The sequence below is a fragment of the Dysidea avara genome, chromosome 7 (assembly GCF_963678975.1).
Source record: "Dysidea avara chromosome 7, odDysAvar1.4, whole genome shotgun sequence".
In the NCBI taxonomy this organism is placed as follows: domain Eukaryota; kingdom Metazoa; phylum Porifera; class Demospongiae; order Dictyoceratida; family Dysideidae; genus Dysidea; species Dysidea avara.
The window spans coordinates 397,616-417,594 of NC_089278.1; the positions used below are offsets into that span (position 1 = coordinate 397,616).

At 41.1% G+C, this 19,979-nt stretch overlaps 3 protein-coding genes across 4 annotated transcripts in view; 1 reads left to right on the top strand and 2 right to left on the bottom strand.

Annotated features, from left to right (window-relative positions):
- The window catches only part of LOC136261573 (BOS complex subunit ncln-like), a 30,447-nt gene extending 14,158 nt beyond the window's left edge, over positions 1-16,289 (bottom strand). Inside the window, exons 1-10 of the mRNA XM_066055598.1 lie at positions 16,072-16,289; positions 15,686-16,021; positions 9,436-9,530; positions 9,148-9,231; positions 8,061-8,134; positions 7,835-7,864; positions 7,699-7,781; positions 6,178-6,305; positions 6,103-6,114; positions 5,361-5,533 (exon numbers count right to left, since the gene is read on the bottom strand). Coding sequence (XP_065911670.1) covers positions 5,361-5,533; positions 6,103-6,114; positions 6,178-6,305; positions 7,699-7,781; positions 7,835-7,864; positions 8,061-8,134; positions 9,148-9,231; positions 9,436-9,530; positions 15,686-16,021; positions 16,072-16,228 — 1,172 coding nt within the window. The 5' untranslated portion in view covers positions 16,229-16,289. The remainder of the gene's footprint in view (positions 1-5,360; positions 5,534-6,102; positions 6,115-6,177; positions 6,306-7,698; positions 7,782-7,834; positions 7,865-8,060; positions 8,135-9,147; positions 9,232-9,435; positions 9,531-15,685; positions 16,022-16,071) is intronic.
- On the top strand, positions 16,252-18,327 carry LOC136261571 (heat shock 70 kDa protein cognate 4-like). The gene is made up of 2 exons (XM_066055596.1): positions 16,252-16,820; positions 16,869-18,327. Exons 1-2 carry the CDS (start codon positions 16,374-16,376, stop codon positions 18,267-18,269), a joined length of 1,848 nt encoding a protein of 615 aa, XP_065911668.1. The 5' UTR covers positions 16,252-16,373; the 3' UTR covers positions 18,270-18,327.
- Positions 18,248-19,908, bottom strand: LOC136261580 (protein ABHD8-like). 2 transcript variants are annotated; one of them, XM_066055607.1, is made up of 5 exons: positions 19,428-19,908; positions 19,014-19,184; positions 18,876-18,963; positions 18,524-18,637; positions 18,248-18,472 (listed from the first exon to the last, which is right to left on the bottom strand). In XM_066055607.1, the coding sequence occupies exons 1-5, from the start codon at positions 19,760-19,762 to the stop codon at positions 18,458-18,460; spliced, it is 723 nt and encodes a 240-aa protein (XP_065911679.1). In that variant the 5' UTR covers positions 19,763-19,908; the 3' UTR covers positions 18,248-18,457. The 2 variants fall into 2 exon arrangements, with proteins under 2 accessions (XP_065911679.1, XP_065911678.1); XM_066055606.1 differs by having other exon boundaries at positions 18,248-18,482; positions 19,428-19,879.
- Between the last annotated feature and the right edge of the window lie 71 nt (positions 19,909-19,979).

The window sequence follows — 19,979 nt, forward strand, 5'->3', positions numbered from 1 at the left end:
TATTGGCCCACCATCTGCGGGCATCGAGGGATGATCTTGTACAGGCCTGCTGTGAGTTGATGTTGCAGAGTCCCTCACGTAGGTCTGTATTTTCTATGGCTGATGATGTTGCTTCTTCACTAGCTTTATGTGATGTGTTGAATTTTAGCTCGGACCAGTTAAGGACCGCTGTGGTAACTTCTCAGAGGAAGAAACTTTTGAACACATTGTATGCCAAACCATTGCATGGTAAATTCTTTACATGGGTACATTCATCCGTTATTAACACTGCACGTAGTTTTCGATGGTTGCAGTGTTCGATGCATGGCGAGTCCGAGAGCAGCATATTTGCTATCCAAGATCAGGTCTTATGTACAAGATCTTATCAGGCCAAAATAATGAAAATATCTATCCAATCCATCTTGTGTCGTTTGTGTCAGGAGCATGAAGAGTCAATTCAACATCTGTTATCTGGCTGCCCTGCACTTGCATCAACAAGCTATCTTCGTCGACATGACATGGTGGGCCGGGTTCTCCATTGGCATCTGAGTAAGTGTTTCAAATTACCATTATCTGCTAAGCATTGGTATGACCATCAGCCCTTGCCGGTGGTTGAGAATGATTCTGCAAAGGTCCTATGGGACTTTAGTTTACAAACTGATGTTCATGTTTCTTCGAATCGACCTGACCTTGTACTGTTCCTGAAACATGAACATAGAATAATGTTTTTTGAAGTATCTTGTCCTGCGGACGTTAATGTACCTAATAAGGAGCAGGAGAAACTAACCAAATACCAACCACTTATCCGGGAGTTTTCTGAGTGTCATGGTCAGCCTGTTGGCATCATACCTGTTGTTTTTGGTCATTCAGGTGTGGTGTCAGTTAATCAACAGGATTACTTGAAGCAAATCCCAAATTACAATGAGAACTTGTTTAATAGCCTCCAGAAAGCTGCTATCTTGGGGACCGTAAACATCTTAACATCTTTGAACATTGGCTGTACTTAGGCTTATGCTTGTATTGTCATTGTATTTCTGTACATACTGTACATGTGTGTCAATTCATTTGAATGAAAAGTAGTAGTAGTAGTAGTAGTAGTAGTAGTAGTAGTAGTAGTAGTAGTAGTGGTAGTGGTAGTGGTAGTGGTAGTAGTAGTGGTAGTGGTAGTAGTAGTAATAGTAATAGTAGTAGTGGTAGTGGTAGTGGTAGTGGTAGTAGTAGTGGTAGTGGTAGTAGTAGTAGTAGTAGTAGTAGTAATAGTAATAGTGGTAGTGGTAGTGGTAGTGGTAGTGGTAGTGGTAGTAGTAGTGGTAGTGGTAGTGGTAGTAGTAGTAGTAGTGGTAGTGGTAGTAGTAGTAGTAGTAGTAGTAGTAGTAGTAATAGTAATAGTAGTAGTGGTAGTGGTAGTAGTAGTAGTAGTAGTAGTAGTAGTAGTAGTAGTAGTAGTAGTAGTAGTAGTGGTAGTAGTGGTAGTGGTAGTGGTAGTAGTAGTAGTAGTAGTGGTAGTAGTGGTAGTAGTGGTAGTAGTGGTAGTAGTGGTAGTGGTAGTGGTAGTGGTAGTGGTAGTGGTAGTAGTAGTAGTAGTAGTAGTAGTAGTAGTGGTAGTAGTAGTAGTAGTAGTAGTAGTTTTATCGTCAACTTGGATCGAGTAGTGAGACTGTTCCTGGAGAACCTTCATTACCTGACTTGACTACCTTTTGGACAAATATCTTTGAGAAACAGCCTAATACAGACTTAAGGACTCCCTGGCTGTCCCAGCTACGGGAGCAGTTTGTGGAGTCTTCACATGCTCAATCTGCATCATGTATTGATCATACTGTGTTTGCCACTACCCTGAGGCGTCTACGAAACTGGGCTTCCCCAGGTCTAGATGGGATTCAGGGGTTTTGGTGGAAGCGGTTTGGCTCTGTTCACACCTATTTGTGTCGTACATTTGATGAATTTCTGCAGTGTGAGCAAACTGTGCCATCCTGGTTACCGTTTGGTAGAACTATATTGATACCTAAAACTGATGATCCAACTAACCCAAAGAATTATCGCCCTATCACTTGCTTGAATATTGTTTATAAGATATGGACTGGATGTTTAACTTCCTTGATGTTTGATCACTGTGCAACCAATCAACTCATCCATCCTGCACAGAAGGGCTGTGCTAAGGGTCAGTATGGATGTACTGACCACCTGCTACTCACTAATCGTATCTGGCACCAAGTACACAGTAAGAATCGTTCCTTGTCAGTGGCGTGGATTGACTATAAAAAAGCATTCGACTCAGTGCCACACAATTGGATTATCGAATGCTTACATCTTTTTAACTTCCCACAAGTTTTAATCACTTGTCTACAACAGTTATTACCTCTGTGGCGTACAACTTTATTCCTTCAGCTGCCACATACTACGCCTGTACAATTGTCTACTGTGTCAGTCAAGTGTGGCATTTTCCAGGGTGACACATTAAGCCCACTGTTGTTTTGTCTTGCTTTGAACCCGCTGAGCTATTTATTGGACCGACTTGATGGCTATAAGGTGAGTTCTGATGTGTCTCTAACTCATTTGTTGTATATGGACGATTTAAAACTTTTCGTTCGAAATGATGATAGTCTCTACAAGCTGGTGGATACAGTCCAGAGATTTTCAGATGCCATTCAAATGAGTTTTGGAATCTCAAAGTGTGCTAAATTGACCATCAAGAGGGGCAAGATTGTTCAAACCGGCCCACTGCCTGTACTGAGTAGTGATGAGATTCCTGAGTTGGAGATTGCTGGTCTGTATCGCTATTTGGGCTTCCCTGAGGGGGGTGGCATTGCTCACGCACTCTGTAGGGGTGTTGTACTTGGTAAGTTCAAAAGCAGGCTTAAGTTTATATGGACAAGTTTTCTGTATGCACGTTTTAAGGTGCAGGCTACTAACTCTTTTTGTGTGCCGCTATTGTCGTACGGCTTTGGAATTGTTGACTGGACCACAGCTGAGATTTCTCAATTTGACATTTTGGTGCGTAAGACAATGGTGGCATCTAATAGTTTACATCCTCGCTCTGCAGTAGAGCGCCTCTACCTCCCCCATCATTCGGGTGGTAGAGGTTTATCAAACATTGAAGATCTCTATCGTCGTCGTGTTATTATGCTGGCACATCATTTACGTACATCTGATGATGCTTTGGTTAGAATGTGCTATTTGTTGGACACATCATTGCCACCACGCAAGTCAGTTTGCTCAAGGGCAGATACTTATGTTGCTGCACTCTCTGTAGATGGGGACCTAGCTCAAGCTACAGCTGATGAATTGAAAAACTTAGTTTGTGACCGCCAGAGGTTGTGTCGCTGGGATATTCTGCGGGGCAAACCACTGCATGGTAAGTTTGTTAACTGGTGTTGCTCCAACCCAATAGATGTATCAAGGAGCTTTCGCTGGCTTGGCGAGTTTTTGCATGGTGAATCAGAAAGCACTATTTTTGCCATCCAGGACCAGGTTATAAGGACTAGAGTGTATGAGGCAAAAATAATGCATGTCTCTATACCAACTCTAATGTGTCGTTTGTGTGGCAGTCACGAGGAGACCATTCAGCACTTAATGGCAGGATGCCCGATGCTGGCACCAACAAGCTATCTCCATCGTCACAACTTGGTGGCCCGTGTGATTCACTGGCATTTATGTCGTACTTTTGGCATTCGTACATCTGCCAACAGTTGGTATTCTCATCAGCCACTGCCTGTGGTAGAGAATGCCACAATCAAGATATTGTGGGACTTTGGAATGACCACCGTGTCCCGGGTTGTGAGCAATCGCCCAGATATTGTTGTTTTTATGAAGGAGGCTCCGGAGAAGATTTTGCTTGTGGAAGTGTCATGTCCGGCTGACATTAATGTTCTTGACAAAGAGAATGAGAAGGTAACCAAGTACCAGCGGTTAGCAGGGGAGATGTCAAGGACTTATTGTCAGCCGGTAGTGGTTGTTCCAGTTGTTTTTGGAGCCTCTGGAATAGTTTCAAAGAATCAGAAGAGCCATCTGAAGAAGATTCCAGCCTATAATGAAGTAGTTTTTGCCACCTTGCAGAAGGCAGCCATTCTTGGAACAGTTGACGTTCTTAGGAATGTTAATTTGTGTATGATGTAGCTTAGGCTTTGGCTTGTTACATCATTACTATTGTCTGTACAATGTGTTGTACATGTAGAATTTCATTAAATCCGTAGTAGTAGTAGTAGTAGTAGTAGTAGTAGTAGTAGTAGTAGTAGTAGTAGTAGTAGTAGTAGTAGTAGTAGTAGTAGTAGTAGTAGTAGTAGTAGTAGTAGTAGTAGTAGTAGTAGTAGTAGTAGTAGTAGTAGTAGTAGTAGTAGTAGTAGTAGTAGTAGTAGTAGTAGTAGTAGTAGTAGTAGTAGTAGTAGTAGTAGTAGTAGTAGTAGTAGTAGTAGTAGTAGTAGTAGTAGTAGTAGTGGTAGTATATAGTAGTCTAATAGAGCGCACATTTTTCTGAGCACTTCTAGAGTTTTATATATTCTGGTGTACTAAACCATTTATAAGGTAGAAATTAAGTGAGCTGAGCAACTGATAGTAGTGGCAGAGTGGTAAGGGTTTGGGCATATAGCTGTGGAGCTCTCTGGTTCAAACCCTGAACATTTTTGTTTGACGTTTTTTTCTTCTTGGTGACTGTTCTATTAAGAGTATCTCGATCATGCTATCAAGAATTAGAAATTCACAACAATAAACAACTATACATATCCTTCCGTGATGAAAATAAATTTGTTTGAGAGGCAGCTGTAACGTAGATATTGCTGGTTAGGTTTTAGCGTTATTATTTAGTAGTAAGCTAATGGAATAGACAATATGCATAACACATAATGTAAATTTTCCAATAAACACGTCATTCTTTAACATGTCACAAACATGTGATTCTTTAATATGTCACAACAGTGACTGAATGTATTATGGTCTATGGGGAAAGTGCAAATCACTTCATTGTGTCTACAGTAGACCAACCATGGACGATTCTTTGACAGCAACAAATTCCTCTAAATCATAAGTAGTGTGTTGCAACTGAGAAGCTGCACCCGTAGCTTTAGTGGTGGGTTATTGTATGAGCCACATTCACTGCCCATACTTTGTAAGGTATTCGCAAGAATCAGTCACCGTTGAGACTTGGCGCCACACAAGCCTACTTTATCATTTTTCTTTCAAATAATATAGTGTGAATATCTTACAGTTACACTGCTAGACCCCTTTAAATTTAACTTTCAACCCAAACCATACTGTAGCATTTCTGCTGTGCCCTTTTGACAGTTAACATTATACCTATAAAATGTTGGCTATAGTAGTTTAAACAAAATGGATTACTAATTTTAGTTTTCGTTTTGATTAACTAAAACAACAGTAGTATCCATAGTAACCTGTTAGCAAACATGGTCATGTGATCCATGTGTGGTGATGGATGATGTGAGAGGGTAATCGCCGGAACTTTTTGGAGGGAAAACTTCTCATGTTCCCATGCTAGTAGGTCTTCACTCAGTCGTATCTTCTTGTGAACTAACTTCACCTCATTGGAACCAACACTTTCAGCTGACTAAATGACAAATAACAACTACAGCATGTCACACACTACATTTTATCTGCTTTACAGCCGGCCACATGGGCTCTTATACACTGGCCACACGTGCTGTTATACACTGGCCACATGTGCTCTTATACACTGGCCACACGTGCTGTTATACACTGGCCACATGTGCTCTTATACACTGGCCACATGTGCTCTTATACACTGGCCACATGGGCTCTTATACACTGGTCACATGTGCTCTTATACACTGGAGTTTCATCTTAGCACACCACACCTGGTCTGGTTAAATGACAAGGTGTTACAGCAGATAGTAATAGTATTCAAATGCAATACAATACACGGAGAATTCTAACACAATCACAATCCATTGCAAAGCTATAACGAAACATTGGAGCTTTGTGCTACACAAGGGTACACCTTGTTGACCAGATCACTTATACACTCCCAAGACTACTTTGTCTGGTAAACACACTAACAACTACTGTAAACTGAACACACTGGCTGGGGCTTGTATGCTAAACATGGTACGGTGCTTAAATGTTGAGTTATATTACTGTTATCAAGAGTCAACATACCTCATTTAATGCCTGCTCCATCACATCATAGAATAATTACATGTAAACAGACCATCTTGTTATCAAACAACTCACCTGTAGTATTCTAAATGGTGCACTCCCTGGTTTGGGAGGCTTTGAAGTGTGTAGATACAACCGATCACCAGTACCAATTGTATTTAGACAAATTGTGTACTCGGCATTATGGAGTAGGCTAGCAGAATCTGTGCAATAAAAACAAACACAATTTACAACAGTGTACAATGGTACCTACACCCATGTAATATGTGTAATGATATGCTCTCAATGTTTTGTGTTTGTGTTAGGGTTTGTGTTAATCAAAGTAGCCACTATGAAAAATACGGACGATTTCCGTTATGAAGGGAAGCAATCATGCGCTACCGCCAAATCGAAACCTTTTGCTGTCAGCAAAGATTAATGGGACATAAAGGAGGACACTGGTAAATCCATGAAGAATGTATTGTACGTATTTCGGTTTGCCAAAAGGAACATGTCTGGCTGAAGCGACATCGAACAGTGAAAAAAATCAAGCCTGCAGCCTTAACCATTATCGAGTTACGCTTGTCTGAAGGCATCAGTCTGTTACTCAGTCAGTGTGTTACTCAGTCCGTCTGTTACTCAGTCAGTCTGTTACTCAGTCAGTCGGTTACTCAGTCAGTCTGTTACTCAGTCCGTCTGTTACTCAGTCAGTCTGTTACTCAGTCAGTCTGTTACTCAGTCAGTCTGTTACTCAGTCAGTCGGTTACTCAGTCAGTCTGTTACTCAGTCAGTCTGTTACTCAGTCAGTCGGTTACTCAGTCAGTCTGTTACTCAGTCAGTTGGTTACTCAGTCAGTCAGTTACTCAGTCAGTCAGTAGAATATTCCATTTAATAATTTTTTTTTTAAATTTCATAGGAACTTGTTGAAAGCATTTCGGGTCGATCTGAAAGCTTGTTTGGGCTTAGTTTTACCTAACCAATACTGCTTCATCATTGTCAGGGAAAAGTGAGGCCGGTTTTGGGTGATATTTTTTCATGGGCCAAGCCCAAACCTTTGTGGTCCCTACTATACAGTACTATCGTACTGTATGATATGAAGTACAGATCCAGTGACAAAAAGCAGTGAAACAATATATATGGTACTTGCAACATAGCTATGTGGGGAAAATCCCTACATTGGTAGTACATGTAACATAACAATGTAGGGATTTTCCCCTATAGCTATGTTGTATTATCATTATTCATATAATCTTGCTACACTACATTTATTGCTGGATCCCTACTTCCATTTTAAATTTATACTAAGTATTATTATCAGTTCAAATGATTGCAGCTAGAAACATACATTTAACTCATTAGCAATGGTATAATCAATTGCTGCAACTCATTCAGTGGTAATCAGTTGCATGTAGTACATTACTAGTGTAATATATCTTCTGTGGTACATGTGTACTTGTAAACTGGAAACTTTGGGATGGAAGATAAACTTTTACTAAGTAAATGCTTCACAGGCTGCATACAAGTGTATTCTATAGACTACGACTACCATACAGTTCTTGTAAACTATATGGCTTCATCAGTAACCAATTCAACATGTCACAGTTTCTTGTAGAATACCTTCTAGTTCTTGATCAATAAAACCTTTAGCACCAAAATAGTTCAGGGTCCCACCACCACTGAGTAGAAATACAATATTGTAGCTAGCAAGTGTTAAGGCAAAGTATGAGATCCTTAATAATAACAAAAAGGATACGCTGGTCTCAATTTGGCATCTTTGTACAGCCTGTAGTAAATACAACAGTCACATCACATTACACCACATCACATCACATTACACCACATTACATCACATTACATCACATTACATCACATTACACTACACCACACCACATCACATCACATCACATTACACCACATCAAATCACATCACATCACATCACATTACACCACATCACATCACATTACTCCATAACACATACTTGGACAGGAGTCTAGCTAGTTCCAGTAATGCTACTACTCCACTACCATTAGCATCTTCACCATAAGACCAACTCTGTAACAACAATAATAATAACAACATTTGCTATATAAACTAACAAGTGTTATTAAGTGCAATGGTATGTAAGACACACACATGCACACACGCACACTACACACACACACACACACACACACACACACACACAAAAACTACACAAACACACTAGACACACATGTTATACACAACAGACACACACGTTATACACAACAGACACACAAGTTATACACAACAGACACACACGTTATACACAACAGACACACGTTATACACAACAGACACACACGTTATACACAACAGACACACACGTTATACACACATCAGACACACATGTTATACACAACAGACACACACGTTATACACAACAGACACACACGTTATACACAACAGACACACACGTTATACACAACAGACACACACGTTATACACAACAGACACACATGTTATACACAACAGACACACATGTTATACACAACAGACACACACGTTATACACACACGTTATACACACATCAGACACACATGTTATACACAACAGACACACACGTTATACACACATCAGACACACATGTTATACACAACAGACACACATGTTATACACAACAGACACACACGTTATACACAACAGACACACACGTTATACACAACAGACACACACGTTATACACAACAGACACACATGTTATACACAACAGACACACATGTTATACACAACAGACACACACGTTATACACACATCAGACACACATGTTATACACAACAGACACACACGTTATACACACATCAGACACACATGTTATACACAACAGACACACATGTTATACACAACAGACACACACGTTATACACAACAGACACACATGTTATACACAACAGACACACACGTTATACACAACAGACACACACGTTATACACAACAGACACACACGTTATACACAACAGACACACACGTTATACACAACAGACACACATGTTATACACAACAGACACACACGTTATACACACAAAGACAGTACACAATGACACACTAACTGTCACTAATCCTGCAGCATCATAAAACGCTACAATTATCAGCGTAGGTAATGATTCCTCCATGCCACGTCCCAACAATTTGCCCTATACCAACTGTATGACATCAACCACAACAATTGTAACATGTAGTGGACAACTCTTAACAAACTCTCTGAATTGAGGAAACAATAGAAAATGCCTTTACTTGGACCAGCTAAGCCTCTAAAAGAGGACGACCTCCTCACTGCAGGCCAGAGAGATGCCCACTGCATGTGTAATTACAGAGTAGCACACAGTTAAGAGCTCCACCTGAATGTTAGCCACATGGGCATCAGTCAGTGGTTTGGTTTCTGGTCCAGTAGTGGTCACATGATACCCTCGGCCAGTGAACACGTTCAGCAATACTATACACAATATTAATACATTCAGTAACACACTACATACCAAACATACTTTATACTTCTACTAAATGTGTCAAATGATACTGAGGCTATACCATCAATGATACTGAGGCTATACCATCAATGATACTAAGGCTATACCATCAATGATACTAAGGCTATACCATCAGTGATACTAAGGCTATACCATCAATGATACTAAGGCTATACCATCAGTGATACTGAGGCTATATAGCATCAATGATACTAAGGCTATACCATCAATGATACTAAGGCTATACCATCAATGATACTGAGGCTATACCATCAATGATACTAAGGTGATACCATCAATGATACTGAGGCTATATCATCAATGATACTGAGGCTATACCATCAATGATACTGAGGCTATACCATCAATGATACTGAGGCTATACCATCAATGATACTGAGGCTATACCATCAATGATACTGAGGCTATCATAGGCGGCAGAAAGGGGGGGGGGGCTAGGGGGCTAAAGCCCCCCCTCGGTCTGCTGAGGAGGGGCTTAGCCCCCCCTCAGAATGATATCACACCGAAATTATCTTTCTTGGAGTGGGGCTGAAAACCATGATAAAGATCGAGATACTCTAATAGAGCAGTCACTCTAATAAAGTAGTCAGTGTGTAGCGAGCTATGTAAGGATTTTTATGTAGTGTATCAGCTAGAAATGGTAGCTGGTGAGGTGGAAAGCTCTTGTCAGTTAGTTGTGACCTTTTTTTTTTTTTTTTTTGGTCTCACCTTACCAAACTATAGAAATAAGTCTGGGTCAGCTCAGCGGAGCCCCCCTCATATCAACTACTTCCTCCGCCGCTGGAGGCTATACCATCAATGATACTGAGGCTATACCATCAATGATACTGAGGCTATATCATCAATGATACTGAGGCTATACCATCAATGATACTGAGGCTATACCATCAATGATACTGAGGCTATACCATCAATGATACTGAGGCTATACCATCAATGATACTGAGGCTATACCATCAATGATACTGAGGCTATACCATCAATGATACTGAGGCTATACCATCAATGATACTAAGGATATACCATCAATGATACTAAGGCTATACCATCAGTGATACTGAGGCTATACCATCAATGATACTAAGGCTATACCATCAATGATACTAAGGCTATACCATCAATGATACTAGGGCTATACCATCATCAATGATACCTTCCCATGTAATTGCCGTGAATATATGGCAGGTCATTATCAGAGGTGGCAATGATCACGATTTAGACTGTTTTTCATGCTGTTTTGAGAGGGTGGTATGTATACATGGATTTTTTCAGGACAGGGGAAAAATTGACATTTATCCATTTTGTCAACTGTTAGAAGCAACTACCACTGTGCAGCCACTGTCGGCCAGAGTCACTGAATCATCTGCATCACCTTCAGCCCGTGTGAAACTTCCCAAGCTACAGTTGAAACCCTTCGTGGGAGAATTGACAAAGCGGACATCTTTATGGGAGTCAGCAATCCACAACACACAGAGCTCACAGACATTGAGAAGTTTACCTACAGTGGAACCTGCTAATCAGGACACTTGAAAATAAGGACACCTGCATAATCAAGACACTTGATAATGGTCCCAAAGTATCCTTTAGCATGTAAACTGACCTGGAAAATCAGGACACCTTAATAATCAGGACACTTTGGCTGGTCCCAAATTAATACACAGGTGTCACTCTCCTCCCTATTGGAACGCTCAGCTCTTGAAGCTATTTCATTGTCTCCTCCCAACTACCAGAAGGTAATTGAGACACTGAAGCAAACAGCAGATTAAGGACAAACATACGGATGCACTCCTCAAAAGCGGTGACAGAACCCCACAACATAAAGGCATTGTTTAGCTTGATTGATAATATAAGCTGAGCTACAATCTCTGGGGGTGGAGCTCAATCTTATAACAGCCTACTGTGCCCTGTCTTAATTAGCAAGCTTCTTGCTGAGTTGCAAATGACTAGAAAAGCATCAGAGACAAAGGAGATTCACTGATGGGGCCATTGAAGATCAAATCCGAGCCAGAGAAAGGGTCAGTATTGACAAGTTGAGTCACCACAGATGCTTCGCAAGGAAGACAAGCTACCCCCTACTGCCACTACCTTGATGTCTGGCAGGGTACACAATGTGCTAGCCCCCTGTTACAGTATTGTAATCAATCCCATTCCTTCGTCAAGTGTGGTGTTACAACCACAGCTGAAGACAGAAGACAGTGTTTCCGTGAGAGTGGAAGGTGTTTACTGTGTTTGAGAAGGGGACATGTTAGTTGCGAGTGCTGCTCACAGGGTCGTTGTCATACTTGCAGTGGACGTCATTACACCAGTATTTATCTAAGTGCACCAATTTTCACCTCTCACCCACCTCTACCTCACTTTATGTTAACTTCAGCAAGGCCATTCTTCTACAGGCTGCTCTAGCAGTTCATAATCCCAGTAACCCCTCAGTGTTGCTAGGGCTAAGAGCCATTTTAGAAGGTGGATGTTAGGTCATACGTGACGCAATGTGTGAAGGTGCTCTAGCTCTGGTCCCCAGTGACAAGCAGTCTCTGTAGATAACTGCTTTCGGAGCAAGGAGGGGAAGTTTAAGGCCCTGTGGCTATTAATACAAGGTTTGGATGGGTACTTTCTGGCCCCACGGACCTGAGGCAAGTGTAAGTCTAATGATTATGCACACATTTCACATGAACTCTGTAGAGGGTGCGGAACTTGATGCAGTTCTCAGATCTTTCTGGGAACTAGAATCTCTTGGGATTCATGGGCCAGATGACTTAACATATGATCATTTTGTGAACAATGTTCTGAATGACAGATATGAAGTGGCATGAACCACTGCTAGATAACTATGATCTGAGCCTCAGATAGCTACAAGGTCTCTTGCAAAGGCTAAAGTAGAACCCAATGATCTTGAGAGAGTATAATGGTAGGATTCATGATAAGGGGATAGTGGAGATGGTTGATCAGTCAAGCACCACACCAAGGAAGACTCATTACTTACCTCATCATGCGTTAATCTGGCAAGATAAGGAGTTAAGGATTGTATATGATACGTCTGCACAATCCAATGGTCCCTCACTGAACAACTGTTTGTATACCAGTCCCAAGTTCAACCAGAAGATTCTTGAGCTCCTACTACAAAGATTTCAATTCTATCCAGTTACTTGGATAGCTGTAGCTGACATAGAGAAGGCTTTCTTAATAATTTCTGTGACTCCAAAGGATGTTTTGAGGCGAATAACGTGGACGCAAAGCACCCAGAGGTTGTGAATGCAATTGATTTATGTAGATGACATAGTTTCTGGGGCAAACAGTGAAGAGGAGGCATACACCTTATACACTGTTTCTAAGGAGATACTAAATCATGCCTCATTTAACCTCTGTAAGTTTGTAACAAACTCACGTACACCGCATAACCAGAAGAGAGACGTTTGAAGGGTGAATTGAGCTCGCAGGTAAAGTAAGTCAAGGTTGAACCTCTAGAAGAGACGTATGCGGAAACAACACTCCCGACTGGTATCTGGTGAACAGAAGGTACTGGAGGTTTGTTGGACTGTAGAGGCAGATCAGCTTGTGTTTGAATTTACTGATGCAGCTAATGTGGCTACATTACTGAGTCCAACAAAGAAGAATGTGATCAGCATCATTGGATGTTTTTATGATCCTCTTTGCTTTCTCTTACCTGTAACTATTCAATTTAAGCTGTTCATGCAAGGGCCGTGTGGATCCTAATTGACCTGGGACCAATCTCTTAAGGTGAAGCACTTACAGTCTTATAGATGACCTTAACAAGTCATGATTCCTACTCTCCAACCCAAGGGATGAGACAGGATGGTATAGGTTGTACGGACTTAGCAATACATCTGTCATTACATATGCACCAGTTGCCTACTTGGCAGAAGAGGGAGATGATGCAAGGTATTCTAGTTTTTTTTGTGTCTAAGACACGCGAGTCTCTCTTAAAACCAATACTTGAGCTGTTAGCTGATCTTTTCTCTCGTTTGGTAATGAATGTCAACTAGTTTGAATGCTCTATTTAATTTAGAGGTACCAAGATGTTTTACTGATTCTTAAAGGGTGTTGAAAGGGAGTGGAAACCTTTTGTCCAGCATCGAGTGAATGAAATCTGCAAGTTAATTTCTGTATATTGTAGGAGTCATTGTGCTGGTAAGAACTATCCTGCCAATATTCCTTCTAGAGGACTTAAACTTCTAGTGAATTGTCTGTGTACAAGCTATGTAGAGAGGGTCCTAAGTGGTTGAGCACTCCTGTTAATGAGTTGTCACTACCAAATAAATTACCTGATCTTTGCATCAAAAGGAGTTGAAGGTCTCTCACCGTGTACACCTTCCACTCAAAACTCCAAATCAGAGTTGTGTGATTGACTGCAGGAAATACAGCACTCTCCATATGCTGTATAGGGTCATTGCTTCTGTTCTGAAGTTTACCTGCTTACTGAAGAAGGTACCTGCTTACTGAAGAAGGTAGAGTTCACAACCCAGAATGTGGATCAAAGATAATCAATCATCACCGACACTGAATCAGAACTTTCAGACTGGAAGAAACAGTTTGGCTTATTTGAAAGATAAAAGTGGATTGTGGAGGTGTGGAGGAAGACTACACAATGTCAATGTGCCATTTTCCACCCAGCACCCCACACTCCTTGACAAAAGCACCACTATGAAAACACAACGAGGTGAAGGAGGCACATCAGCAGGTGCAACACAATGTGGTGAAGGAGACACTTACAGAGGTTAGTAGCAAGCACTGGAAGTTTTGTCAAATCACTCATCCACAAGTGTATCACGTGCAGGTGTTTCAAAGGAAAGCCAATTCGTGCCCCTCCGGCACCACCATTACCTACGTATTGAGTTGATGAAGCACCCCATTCACCAATACTGCTGTTGATTTTGCGAGCCCTCTGTACATCCATAACAGCAACATGCCAGTCTCTGACGGGCATGTTGCTGTCAGAGACTCCTGTCTCTGACAGCAACAAGTCTGTTCACGTGTTGTGTGTCCAGAGCAGTCCATCTTGAACTAGTACTTGATTTCTCCACTGTGATACTGTAAGATGCTTGAAAAGGTGAGAGGATTGCCCAAGAAATTCCCGTCAGATAATGCCAAGACATTTAAGACTGCAGCCAAGATGACAGACTCAGTGCTGCTGAAGGATGAAGATGTCAAGAGTTATCTCTCAGGAGTTGAGTGGTTATTTAACTTGGAGAAGGCTCCTTGGTGGGGTGGAGTTCACCAAACTATGTCTCAGGAAGCTGATTGGGCAGGTAAGGCAACCAGTAGCTGCACTTGGCAGCTCTGTACCTATCCAGTGTTATTGTGGGGTATGATGGGTTTAGTGCATGTATGAGGGAGTTAGATAGCTCACATGACTCAAACTAAAATGCTACTTTATGGCTGCATCTGAGTTTGAATGCTGAGCAAGAAAGATATAATGGTGATGGAGAACTAAGTTTCATGGCCTAATTATTGCTGTACCTACATTTCCGATACTGATTAATTGCCTATTTCTGTAACTGCCGATATTCTTCATTTCTTCAGCACAGAAAAGGAGGAGCAGAAAATCACCTAAAGTTTATGTGTGTAAATTGCATTTGTAATAAGGCTATGGGCTTGATTCTTGTACTACTAGATGTCACTTCAGCTCAACAGGTACCTACCACAGTATTACGTGTCATGGACTTACTTTTGTCCTTGCCAAGTAAACAACTAAGCCAGCTTATCAAACAGTGTTTTTAGTGGGATTCCAGACCCTTTGCAAAGGGCGATTGACTAATTGCATGGACGGCAAATAAATATACACAGCCTGCTATAGCCTTGCAGCCATACTTTCGCAAACAAACAAGCCAAAACAGTTATAAAACAGTTAATGTTGTACCACTTACTACTGCATTCACCGCTTTCTTTATCATTGCCATCATTAATGATTGATTGTGGGTTTCAGTTAATCTGCAAATTATTTCTGCTTTGTAACCAATACCAACATTTGTAAAATTCACTAATACCAGCTGTTACCAATTATGGTGCAACACTAGGCCTAATACTTATCTGTTAACTCTTGATAATATTGATGGTACTTTACCTACTGATAATATTGATGGTACTGTACCTGCTGCAGCTGTAGAGTTCCTGTCCTGTTCTGCAGCAAGATGGACATCTTCATATATCTTTGTTAACTGCAGCGTTTCCATGGTAAAATATACTGGGATATTAATAGCACTATTGAGCAAGTGATGTTCCAACTTCCTCCACTCTTTCATTGTATCAGAACTAGCCATGGAGAAGTCTAGTGGCATTAGTATCACTAGTGAACCAGTACCACGATCTATTAAATCTGTAAACCTCTCCCTAGTCAAGTCTACCCATCGCACAAACACACATCTTCTGTTTAGCACATTAGCACCAGATCCTTTCACTTCCATACTGATATAGGCACTCTGACAGCCTAACAAATAATCAGGTATTACACTAGCACCAATACAAACTAGTACAAACCGTATTGGATCCCGTGTAAGTCAAACTGCTGCATCCTATGCACAGCAAAATCCTGGACGCCGTGCACGCTAGCACTTGCTATTAGAATGGGAAATAATATCCACACAGCTAGGGGCGCTGTTCGTAACAGCTCCACGACTTCTTCAAAGTCTAACATTAGCTGGATTGGTTGTCTGCTAATGATTTCGTACCACCACGTGGCTAAAGTGGGTGTGGTCTATTTCAACCGTTCCCAGAATTATTAAAGAGCGACCTGTTGTATTGGTTGCGTTATGGTTCATATTCGCTACTAGTTTAGTGTTATGGAGGATTTATTTGGTGACGACAAGTCAGGAAGTACGGAGGATTTGGCCTCGAACACTCACACAGTATACCCGCACAATTACCCATCATTATTAGAATCCACATCCTCACAACCTGATTATACGGACCAGTCTAAACCTGGCACGGACCAGTCCAGCGGTGGACTAAAGGAAGATGACGACCAAGTAGAAGAGACGTCACCAGTGATAGAGAAGCCAGCTCAAGACACAATTGTTGGTATTGACCTTGGAACGACCTTTTCCTGTGTAGCTGTATGGGAGAATGGACGAGCTGTAGTAGTGGCTAATAACATGGGAAATAGGACCACGCCTTCCTGGGTGTGTTTTCATAAAGAGGGTACATTTGTTGGTGAAGCTGCCAAAAACAAGGGAACACGATTTCCAAAACTAGCTGTCTTCGATGCCAAGAGAATGATTGGTAGAAAGGTACTAGACTAATATAACTAGTACACAGATGTAATGTATTGTGTTTAGATTGTAGATTCATCAGTTCAGGAGTGCATCAAGTCATGGCCTTTTGATATAGTTCCTTACAAAAACTGTTATGCTATACAGATTGATACTGGCATTGAGAAGAGAGTGGTGACACCAGAAGAAATATCAGCTCATGTGCTGGTGAAAATGAAGCAAACTGCTGAGGATTATTTGGGTCAAAAAGTACATCGTGCTGTAGTCACGGTGCCAGCATACTTCAATGATGGACAAAGACAGGCCACAATTGATGCTTGTACTATTGCTGGGTTGAGTGTGGAACGTATTATTAATGAGCCAACTGCTGCAGCACTGGCCTATGGACTAGAGAAAGACATGGTAGAGGTGAAGATTAGGACATTGCTGATCTATGACCTTGGCGGTGGCACATTAGATGTAACGATACTTGTTTTAGAAGGAGGAGTATTTGAAGTGAAGAGTACATCGGGTGATACTCAGCTGGGAGGTCAAGATTTTGATAACCAACTGGTTACCCATTTTCTACCAGAGGTGCAGGAGAAATGTGGTGAAGACATCACTAACAATCCTAAGGCAATGAGAAAACTAAGAGATGCCTGCCAGGCTCTCAAACACAACCTATCTCATTCTGAATCTGCAACAATGGAAGTTGATGCACTGGTCAACGGTGAAGACTTTGACTCTTCAATGACCAGAGAGAAATTTGTGGCCATTAATGAAAACTTGTTTTCTCGTTGCATGAAGCCTGTTGATCAAGCACTGAAAGATGCTGGACTAAAAGCTGTCGATGTTGACGAAGTTGTATTGATTGGTGGCTCCACAAGAATTGTCAAAGTACAGGAATTATTAGAGTTGTATTTCACAAGCGTTCCACTCAGCAAAAAAATCAACCCAGATGAAGCAGTTGCCCTTGGTGCCTGTATACAAGCTGCTAATCTTTCTAAAACATTTGATCAGAAGTTATCAGACAAAATATCAAGCCTAACTCTTATGGATGTTACTCCATTGAGCTTAGGAATTGAACTAGCCAACTACAAAATGAGTGTCTTGATCCAACGCAATACAACAATCCCATACTCCCATACTAGAGTCTATAAGAATAATGATGACTATCAGACCGAGGCTATCATTGAGGTGTATGAAGGAGAAGAGAAATTGGCCAAGAAAAATCGTTTACTAGGAAAATTTACGCTTCCAGGAATACCACCAAAGCTTCGAGGAGAGGTCTCTATTCCAGTGTCATTTTCAATTGATGCTAATGGAGTCCTTGAAGTGACGGCTTTTGTTAGTGGCTTAGCTAGTAGTACTGCACAGCGGCTGGTCATTGAGAAAGATAAAGGTCTACTGACCAAGGAAGATATTGAAACTATTTCAGGCAGAGTCAACAATTGGGAACAAAAATGTCGTGAATTGAAATTGAATTAATAAATTATACACATCTCTCTACAAAGTATATTACAATAATCTGCTATATATTTTAGTACGAGTGGTGAGAGGTTGCCATGGTTGTGGAGTGGGTTGGTCAGTTATTGTAGGTTTGATAAAATCTAACATAGTCACATTTAATTGTTCAGGAACTTCCAACATTACCATGTGGCCAACTCCATTAAATATTACCAGTCTTGCTCCTGGGATAACCTACAAGCAGTGACATGTTACAGATCACACAAACTAGTTACCTCTTCTGTTTCTTGTACTTCTGATAAGCTGACAAAGTTGTCTTGTGATCCCACAATCAAAAGTGTCGGTTGAGTGATACAAGCGCAATATTCTCTAGTATGTTCCCGCCATACCTATCACACAATTACAACTTTATATTACTTCACTATTAGCACACCACCAGAAGAGGATCATTCATCTTGTAATCTCTTTAGAAACTAACATAACATTTGATGCCTAGCTCACAAATATTTTAAAGGACAAATTTTATACCCCTGTCCTAGAGCCCTTCATACCTTCTCAGCACAACACATTTGACTTCCTAGCCTATGTGTGTGTCATGTGATCGCCTCCTCTAGTCACTACACTCACTTGTCCTCTCATAACGTATTTGAACATCTCTGGAGTAAGGTTGTATGCTGGGGCTGCATCAGCTGGTGCTGGTTGTGAAAATGCAAGTCTATATGAAGTACAATCATCAGTTAATATTGTACATGTCACACAACTTACGCCATGAAGCCTCGTCGCAGGTAGTCACCGCACGTGTTAAAGCAACAAACAGGTAAACGATATATTGAACAACAATGTGTCTTCAGTGGACGAGGATGACTGCCACTGATTTCTACTAGTTGTGTAACTTGGGATTCCCTTTCCTTACAAAGGTAGTGTGAAAATGATGCCCTGTGGTAGGACAGTTTAACACCAGATGAAATTATTCATTGAGGGGTCTGACACTGAGGAAATCAGATATCACCTTTGATTGGGCTGTAGCCAGTAATCCTCTACTGCATAATATTTGTATTATGAACTCTTGTTAATATATATTTCAAAATCAGAGATCAAGCCCCCTACTAACATTTGATTTTATTTTACAGCTCTTGAGAAGTGGCAGACCCCTTGATCAGAAATAGCTACATGTCGTACCCGTATGAGTGAGATACAATGACACAAGCTGTAGGATTGATCCAGTCAAACAGTGCTAATATGTCTTCTCGCAGTTCGATAAACGTGTAATGTTTTTGCTCCAGCTCTCCAGGGTGTTGGCTGTCTCCGTGACCATAGAAATCCGGAGCATACACATCATATCCTTGATCAAATAGGTAGTCCATTTGTTTCTCCCACAGTAGCGCACATCCCCCTACTCCGTGTAGGAATAAGATGATCGTATCACTCCGTGATGGGCTGCTCCCATCAGAAACTTTCCTATAATATAATCGAAGTGTACGACCAGGCCTTACTTCAACATCCTCGTAGAGCATGTCTATCTCCAGCCTTGCACGTGACAATGCCACCCCCGCAAGTAAACAATCCTGTCTGAACACTTATGACCGATTCAATCAAAATATCAAGGGGCTTTTGTACAGTGAATCAAGACATCCGCAAGTGACGATCAAGCTCCTTTGAAAGCCAACTTTTAGTAAACACGGGATTTTACAAGACGATCAAGGCTTTTACAGGTGAAAACAAGTAATCAAG

Coding starts and splice junctions, on each gene's coding strand:
- LOC136261571 (XM_066055596.1), top strand. CDS start 16,374: ATGGAGGATTTATTTGGTGACGACAAGTCAGGAAGTACGGAGGATTTG. Junction 16,821..16,868: donor AGAGAATGATTGGTAGAAAG/GTACTAGACTAA, acceptor TATTGTGTTTAG/ATTGTAGATTCATCAGTTCA.
- LOC136261580 (XM_066055606.1), bottom strand. CDS start 19,762: ATGCTCTACGAGGATGTTGAAGTAAGGCCTGGTCGTACACTTCGATTA. Junction 18,638..18,875: donor AATACGTTATGAGAGGACAA/GTGAGTGTAGTG, acceptor ATTGTGTGATAG/GTATGGCGGGAACATACTAG. Junction 18,483..18,523: donor AAGTACAAGAAACAGAAGAG/GTAACTAGTTTG, acceptor CACTGCTTGTAG/GTTATCCCAGGAGCAAGACT.